This window comes from Carassius gibelio, chromosome A16 (assembly GCF_023724105.1).
Source record: "Carassius gibelio isolate Cgi1373 ecotype wild population from Czech Republic chromosome A16, carGib1.2-hapl.c, whole genome shotgun sequence".
Taxonomy (NCBI): domain Eukaryota; kingdom Metazoa; phylum Chordata; class Actinopteri; order Cypriniformes; family Cyprinidae; genus Carassius; species Carassius gibelio.
This window is the reverse complement of record NC_068386.1, coordinates 31,397,988-31,407,001: the sequence shown is the minus strand read 5'-3', so window position 1 is coordinate 31,407,001 and position 9,014 is coordinate 31,397,988. Positions and strand designations below refer to the sequence as shown.

Below are 9,014 nucleotides of genomic sequence, written 5' to 3'. Positions count from 1 at the left end.
AAGAAAACCATCAGTTTTTATAAGTACAACTTTTGCTTTAGGGAACCTTTCCAAATATTAATTGATGGGACGTTTTGTCAGGCGGCGTTAAAGAATAAGATTCAAATCAAAGAGCAATTGCCAAAGTACCTCATGGGAGAAGTTCAGCTCTGTACCACAAAGTAAGTTAATGCGATTTTTATTTCTAGTAATGATGTCAGCGTATTAGTTCTTTCCATATAATACCATAGTTGTTCTGTTCTTTGCAGCTGCGCCTTGAAGGAACTTGAATCTCTTGCAAAAGACCTCTATGGAGCAAAACTCATCTTACAGAGATTTCAGATAAGGAAATGCAAACACATGAAAGATCCATTACCTGCATCCGAGTGTTTGTTGTCAATGCTTGGGGAGACAAATCCACACAACTACTTCATTGCAACTCAGGTAAGGACTCTACAACTGGAAAAAAAGACAGAAATGTATATAATTTTGTAAAATAATACAAATGATTATTTGATAACAAACAATGACCCTTATTACCAGGATCAAGAGTTGACGACGGCCCTGAAGAAGATTCCTGGGGTTCCTCTGCTCTACATTATCCTGAACACCATGGTGTTAGACAAGCCCTCTGAACGCTCGCTGAAGCATGTTGAAGCGGTTCAGCTGGGTGAGTTAGTGAGCCCATCACAACAGCTAAGCATCCAGAGTCTGAAAGAGAAGGAGGGCCTCAGCAAAGACAATAATGACAAGAGAGGCAAAAAACGTAAGAGGAAATCCAGCAATCCCAACCCACTTAGCTGCTTGAAGAAAAAAAAGAAACTCATGCCTAAACAGCCCAAAAAGACAGATGGAGAGAAAAAAAAGCGGAAGAGAAATAAAAAGCGAAGACCTGCTGGGGGAGAAGAAGCGACAGTGGCAGTCAGCTCCAATCCCACAACTGCCTAGAGACAAGCCTTGCTTCTATAAGACTACCAGTTATTGTTTGTTTCTAAGCATTTTTATTGTAAATTTTGTCCTTTTCCTAGACCATGAATTTATGCCACCAAACCACTTGCTTTGTCTAATAAACAAGTGTTTCTTTTATTATCAAAACCTGTTTTTGTTTATTAGATTAGATGTGTACTTTGTGTTTTTATAATGAAGAATATATGACCAGCATGAAATTCACAAATAAAATACGAAATATATATATATATATAGAGAGAGAGAGAGAGGGCATGTATATACACGTACATTTTAATAATTGTATATTTATGAATACTGTTGGAAATGTTCACATATGATTAATAATAAATTATTTAAAATATATATTATTACAGAGTAATAATGTTTTTATAATATTATTTTATAATAACTAATCAGAACTGGAGTAATAATTTATAATAATCAGAATTTGAGTAATCAGTTGAGGGTAGATGTAATAATTTTATTTTATTTATTGTTTTTACCACAAGAGGGTGGTATAGCCTCCCAAGAGCCAGTCAGGCTGGTTCTTAATGTCCAGTAACTGATCTTGTAAGGACTGCTGTTGCATGGGAATTAACCACATGCACACTATGTTTTGATGTAGGTAATTTTATCAAATTGGCTAAACATTTTGTAGGACACTAGAATTTAAGTCTGGTGTGAGTCATGCACAGCAGAGATTCTGAAAGAAAACTGAAAGGCTAGGACTCTCTTGTCATGGATGAAGACAACTTGGTCCCATTCTGTCTCTTTGAATGTCTGTAATGTCAAAGACTTTGTCGCTTTAATCTATTGGGTTTAAATATAGCCTCAATTGTGTCTTCACTAATTTTGTCCCGAATGATGTATTGCTTTTTTGTGAGGACATTTCAGCATGCAGCTCTACATGGCTGCCTGGGCACTCATGTTCATCAGTGGTTCACAACCATTGGCTTTAGATCCATGTGGGTCAACACTGGCTATTGTGTGAAAAAAACATATTAGTTAATACTAATATCTCCATGGAGTCAAAATCAAAGGCTATGACCTGACAGATGTAATTTGTGATTTATTCAGACTGCAGAGGTCCACTTATTATTTACCATCCTGATACTGCCAAGGAAATTCCATAGACTCCAGCAGTCTTCACTAGTACTTCCCATGAAGCCATAGCAACTCCATATTCACACCATTCATCTATTCAACTGCACTGAACATTTGCAAAGCTCATAGCGAATCAGAAACACTACAGACAAGGCTGACGTCAGTCTCTCTACGTCACTCCATTGCAAACAGACTTATGTTGCATGTAAAATGTGAGTGTGCGCGTGTTTATGGCATAGGATGGGGGTGTTTTAAGTATCCATCCCAGAACGGACCCACCAGTGGTGCACAGAGTGACAGAGAGATAGACATAGAGTTGTGTTTCAGTGACAGAGCTGAATCTACAGCTGACTAGAAGAACAGAGAGCTCTGCACCTCATCAACACTTCTAGCAACAATGGAAGTAGTTCTTACCAGACTGAGAGATTTCTCCTGTAAAGAAACTTCTTTCGATCACTGTAAAGCAGCAGTAATGTGCAGGGAGCATCCCTCATCCCAGGAAGTGCGCAGTGGGAAGTGTATGGCTGGAGAGGGGGACATTGAGACTGCACTGGTTTGGTTGAGGAAGGAGCTGGTAAGAATTCATTTACTACAGTTTACTACATTATCGGTCATTTGGACACAAATGAGGCAATTTTATTTTCCCATGATAACATTAACAAGGGCATAGATCCCAAGGGCTGGTGGATTTTTAGCAATGGCATCTTTAGGAAAATATAAAAACTTATTATCGGTATTGTAATGTAATTATTTTATGTATTTTGCAACAAGGTTCAACCTTTCATATGAACAATAATCTATGATTAATCTTAAGCTTTTTATACAAATCTTTAATTCATATAAATTCAAACACAAATGTTCTTATATTTTGACAGATTAATTATTTAATATTAAATTATTATTATATTATAATGATACAATAAGTTTCTTTGTATAAATTATATTTTCAAAGTATGGGGTCAGTAAGATAAATACATTTTTTTATTAATAATTTTGTTCAGCAAGGATTAGGGCTGCACAGTTAATACAATTTCTAATCGTACAGATGCCACAATTACGTAATGTTTCAAAACGACAATTAATTGTAAAAGTCCATGTATGTTATTATGCATACATTTTTGATTATTTATTTTTTTATTTGTTTTAGTGTAACATAAAACCATACATATTTTTATTTTATATTTAAAGAAGGAACCAATTCAATGTAAAGTTCATTTTTATATGCGTAATACTATAGAAGAGCAATAAAAGGTTTTGACATGAAAAGTTTTGAGTGTTTTCAGCTTGTTTTATTTTCATCTAAAAATGTGCCATGTGGTTGCTTCAAACAATGGTATAAAAATCATTCAGTGTGGATTGTGATTATTTGATGTCTAATAATTGCAACAACAATTTCAAGGAAATAATCGGCAATCATTAATTTTGTAATAATCCTGCAGCCCTGCATTAAACTGATAAAAATTTTAATAATATTTCTCAATATTACTGCTTTTACTGTAGTTTTGATCACGTATATGCAGCTTTAATTGGAGAGCATAAGAGACTTATGAGATGTATTATTTTTATTAATTTAATTTAATTTTTAAATATTCATATGGGTCTCCAGGGTGTTCCAAGCATTTCAGGATTGTCTATTCTTGTAGACATAGGTCATGTTGTTTCAAACTCAAGTAAAATCAAAGGTCAGCTTGCATCTTTACAATGTTACTCCTCATGAGTAAAAAATTACGACCGTCTTGTCATTAACATTCATGTTGGGACCCTTAAAATGTCCCGGGGGTTAAATACTAAGCAGCACATTCTCAGTAAATATATTGCTTGGCATTTACAGCCTCTGTACTCATGGTAACCTTTCTCAAAAGACACCACAGAAACCCTGTTAGAGGAGCTATATTATGTCTTACGGGTCTATATTCATCACTTCAGTACAGTGGGTAGAGAAAATAATCACAATCTGTAAAATAATCACATTTTAAAATATAAGAGAAAAAAAAGAAAAAGAGAAAAACACATAAACACACTCAGACAAACACTCTGTTGAATCTGATTCCCATGCAGTTCAGTGGAAGGGGTTCAGTACCCAGGACGGGTTTCACCTGCTCCCAACAAAGTTCTTTTCTCCTTCATTTTCTTTGATTAAATCTTTCAAAGTAGGATCCATTATTGTATGCCAGAGGAATTCATGCAGGTTTTAACAGGAACACTTCTTGTTTTGTCCTTTCTGCAGTTAGAAACAGGCTCATGAAATGTGCCATAATGCAGAATATTAATTCCTCACCATCCAGTTAGACTGCCATGGCCACCAATAATAAGAGCAGAAAAGGGAAAAGAAATTTGCATCTGAAAAAGACATCGCCTGTCAAAAATACTTTCAACTCCCACTGTTGAGTGAAAGAATAAGGACTTAATCAGCACAGTAACACCTTAACCTTGACCTGATTATTCTGGTATGAATATGTGAATTGGGCCTATAGAACTTTAATGTTTGTTCTGGTCACTCTTGACAGAGTCTTTGAATGTCAGAGCCTTCCAAGTGTCTCACAGTGTATTTTCTTGAGGTTTAGATTAGAAAGCTGTGAATGAAGAGAAAAATTTAACTTGAAGTCAGGAATAACTGTTCTTAAAGGGATTGCTCACACAAAAGTGAAAATTTAGTGTTTAACTGCTTACCACCAGGGCATCCAAGATGTGACTCTGCTTCTTCAGTAGAACACAAACCAATATTTTTAACTCAAATCGTTGCAGTCTGTCAGTCGTATAATGGAAGTGGATGGGAATCACAGCTTTGAGAGTCATAAAACATACACAAATGAAAGCAAATTAAACCCTGCCGCTCGTGACGATACATTGATGTGTAAAGACACAAAACGATCGGTCTGCGCAAGAAACTGAGCAGTATTAATATAATTTTTTTGTCTCTGATTTTCACCACAATGGCAGAACTGTCCTGAGCGTGTTTGGATCTTTGACACTCCTTCAAAGGCACATTCGCGTCTTTGACAAAACAACACTCCTGTGAGATTGTAGATGGCATGTCGATTGTTCATTTGAGAGATAGGTAGCGGTAATGCACTTATAAGTCTGCAATCTGCCATAAAGCAAGAAGAAGAAGAAGACGCCTCAGGCGCAGACTGAAGAAAAAGAAGCAAATGCATTCAGGACATGCTCTTAACAGTTCAGACATTGTGGTGAAAATCAGAGGCAAAAATGATATAAATACTGTTCAGTATCTTAACACATCAATGTATCATTACGAGTTGCAAGGATTAATTTGGTTTTGTTTGTGTATGTTTTATGACTCTCAAAGCAGTGATTCCCATCCATTTCCATAATAAGACTGACAGACTGTAACGGTTTGAGTTAAAATATTGGTTTGTGTTCAACTGAAGAAACAAAGTCACCTACATCTTGGATGCCCTGGGGGTAAGCAGATAAATATCAAATTTCATTTTCATGTGAATTATCCTTTTAAAACCGTTTACCATAATGAGGTTTGAATTTACATTTTATAAAATTGAAGCGAAGGGACCAACTTGAACACAAGAGAAATCTTAGCGGGGAACCAGGATCATTTTTTGCTCATACGGGAAACTCCCGATTGCGTAAATATCTGGATAGGTCTATCGTCACACACGAAATTTCGCTGAACAACGATAAATGGGTTACATCTTACATCTTAACATCGCTTTGATGTATCGTAACTTTTGTGGTTAAATGTTTCAAAGCCTACTTTAGCATTCTTTCAATTTTGACTTCCTTGCCAATTTATATTCAAATCTTTTAATAAGAATGAATCAACCTGACTGCATTTATACCATAGAAGAAAAAACATCAGAGTCAGATATAACTTTCTGTATTGTGTAACGGTGTTAAATTGTGTTATTATTTTTTAAATCACTTTAAACAGTTTTAATTAATTCTACAGTGTATATAATTATAAAATAGGCTTGAATGATGAGCATATCTTTGCTTACACAAAATACTGTTAGAAAGTTTATTGACTTTGATATACTCAAAAATAAAAATAAAAACATTCCTCTGCTTTGTAGATGGAGATGCGCTCTCAGGACCAAGCTTTGATTCGCCAGCTGATGGATCTCCATGACGGCATTCAGGAACTGAAGCAGGAGTGTGCAAAAGCCATAGAAGAAGAGGAAGAGGAGGAAGAGGAAACTTGTTGGGACTCTGGGAGTGAGGGTGGGCGAAGCAGCAGTATTTCCTCCTTCTCTGGAGAAATGAGCTTTTACACTTCCATCTACTCCTTTAGCACATGCATGAGCCCCGCTTCTCTTGCAGCCTACACACCCAAGCAGGCCTTTAGTAGACGCAGATCTGTGCCCTGAAACCTCCAGTTCAGATCACATGTGCTTGATTAATAATACACCAAGTTCCATTATGCATGTTACATTAGTGTTGAGTCTTAGTGTTGAGTCTCACAGAAGAACAAATTATGTGAGAAATTTCATGTTTTATTGGACTCTGTATTTAAAACAACCGAAGTAACACAACTGCCTTAAGTTCAGAACATACTAAAGAGAAAAGGTCAAATGTTTTACACTGTGAGAAACTTGTCTTTGGTGATAGACTGCTATTCTACCTGAATGCACAAATAGATATACTTTAGAATGCACGGAGGAAGTTTGTTTTACTTAAACAGCTCTTAGCCTGTATATTTGTAAATTCATTTTCTTTCATTGTATTTCATTTTCGAGTGCATTTTCAAACTAAGTGCTTAAGTGTTGTATGATGTTTTTATGACACTGACAGCAAATTACCAGAAATGTAATGTTCTGAAAGCAGAACAATAAACAACTCATTTCTATTGTATTGTGAGAGTCATAGCATGGAACACTTAGATTTTTCTTTTCTTTTTGATAAAGACATGAACATATATTCACTGATTATCAATTTTTTCCAGGACAAATATAAAAAAACTAATGATATAAGACATGATTTGACATCACACTTATTACTAGTACCACAAGTATGATGATTAAAACCTATAAACCTGATCAGTGTCGAGAGTAATTTGTTCATGATGCAAATAAGAAGTTTAAATCATCTATCAAGACATTTTCAAAAAACAGATGAAAACATGTTTTTTTTTAAAGCTGAACAAACATCAACACTTGGTATTTCAGTCATACAACAGATGGTCACAATCTCAGTAATATGAAGAATATATATGCACTACATCATCTATAGTTATTCATAGAAATTCTATCTATGCAAAGCATACTTATAAAATAATACTTCTTAAGGCTAGTGCCCTTTACATCTGGTATTAACATTTGTTTTGTATCTGAATAATATTATGTATAGCCTACAGTATATTATTAAGATACTTTGACCTGCATTGCATGTATACCATAATTCCAATACATCCCCAGTGTGATCATTGCATAGAAATCTGATAATTTAGTGTTAGAATTTACACCTGCTTTCCAATCATGATTCGATCACCAAAATGTGTATGTTAATGCCAGGCGTAAAGGGTGGTATATGTAGTTTTGATTGCAAATCTCATCACCCAGTTTGACTGATATGGTCAAGTTTTCACAAAGCGCTCTCCAGGAAAGGAGAGTTATTTCTGTCAAACATGTTTCTTTCCACTCCTATACACACATCTGCTTGCCAGTGCATTGATTACCCTATGGGGTCACAGGTGGTCAGCGCTGTCAGCTTCCAGGAGCAGAGATCCGTTCTCCCGTCTGAGCCTCTGAATCTCCTGATCGAGACCCAGCAGAGTCTGAGCCAGCTGACAATCCTGAGAGCGCATCTCCAGCTGCATGACAATCACACAGCAACAGATTAGACACAGTCACATACCCATCCATCAAAAAACAAACAATCCAACACCACAATTTAAAATGTCACTTAGGATGTAATAGAGTAAGTGGTTTTTAAACTTACCAGTTCTGATCTTAACCAAGTTATGGCTCCATCTATTTTGGCTCTCCGAAGCTCTTCGTTTACTTGGAAACTCTTTCCGATCGGGTGAATAGCTGTGTCAGCAGAGGTTCTTGGTTCTGCTGATGTTCTGAAAGCATGTAACAGCCTGTTCTTGATGTTCTCCAGAACCATGCTGGATACTGAGTCCTCATATTGAGTTTCGGAGTTCATTGTGATATCCAGTCGAGCAATAACCGCGAGCACAACAGAGTTCTGGTCCAAATGTCCCTCTGAAATGATAAGAGTGCTTTTATACCGCGCCAGTATTTTTCATTGCCTTCTCTTCTACACAACCGAAGCTTTAGCCATCCTTTCACTTCAGTCTTTCTCCTTCTTAGGCACACTGTCTCTTCGAACTAAATTGCAGAGATCGATACCGAGATTCCATCCCGGATTTTAAGCTTGTTTTGTGTCTCTCCTGCTCTGGCACCAGCTTGTTTTGTCACTGTTTCTATGGAAATCCAGCCCCTCCACCCCATCCCTGTCAGTAACCCCAATAAGAACGGAGGGACATTGTAGACAAAGACTATTGTTGCATTTGAAGAACTGAAAAGATTCCCCTCCCCTTCTCCTTCTTTCTGCTCCTCTAAGCCCCCATTCAAGCATTGTGTGAGAAAGATCTCAGTCATGTCAATGAGGCATCACTGTCTCTGTTTTACAGCAAGTTTTCTCTGACTTTAGATGGGTTTTAGCTGCTGAAAGATCTCCCTTTCAGCGCCACAAACAAATGAGTGGTTGGGAAGTCGGACACTGTTACTCAACGGTTTGTTAAGAGCAAAAACGTTTTCCTCACTTTTGTGGACATGGAATTCTCAGAGGAATGGAGAATCCACATCGTTTTGGCAGACCGAGAACAATCTTTTCATTCTCTAGAGAAACAGCAACAGAAGTCTGGTTTCTGCCTTCTGTTGTGTACAATGACTACACAGGCGAATAAGTGAGAGAAGGAAGGAGGGAACATATTGAAAGGCTTGACTGACAAAATCCTGTCAGCTCTTAAAGGACCTTTTATTTATCACCTAAAGGAAGCT

At 36.7% G+C, this 9,014-nt stretch overlaps 2 protein-coding genes across 2 annotated transcripts; both read left to right on the top strand.

The window, feature by feature from the left end:
• The first annotated feature begins 6 nt into the window (after window positions 1-6).
• LOC128030956 (rRNA-processing protein UTP23 homolog) lies at window positions 7-1,074 on the top strand. Its single transcript, XM_052619060.1, has 3 exons — window positions 7-161; window positions 249-423; window positions 523-1,074. The coding sequence occupies exons 1-3, from the start codon at window positions 133-135 to the stop codon at window positions 925-927; spliced, it is 609 nt and encodes a 202-aa protein (XP_052475020.1). The 5' UTR covers window positions 7-132; the 3' UTR covers window positions 928-1,074.
• Window positions 1,075-1,894: 820 nt separating this feature from the next.
• On the top strand, window positions 1,895-7,043 carry LOC128030959 (protein FAM167A-like). The gene is made up of 2 exons (XM_052619062.1): window positions 1,895-2,605; window positions 6,081-7,043. The coding sequence occupies exons 1-2, from the start codon at window positions 2,429-2,431 to the stop codon at window positions 6,372-6,374; spliced, it is 471 nt and encodes a 156-aa protein (XP_052475022.1). The 5' UTR covers window positions 1,895-2,428; the 3' UTR covers window positions 6,375-7,043.
• Window positions 7,044-9,014: the final 1,971 nt, after the last annotated feature.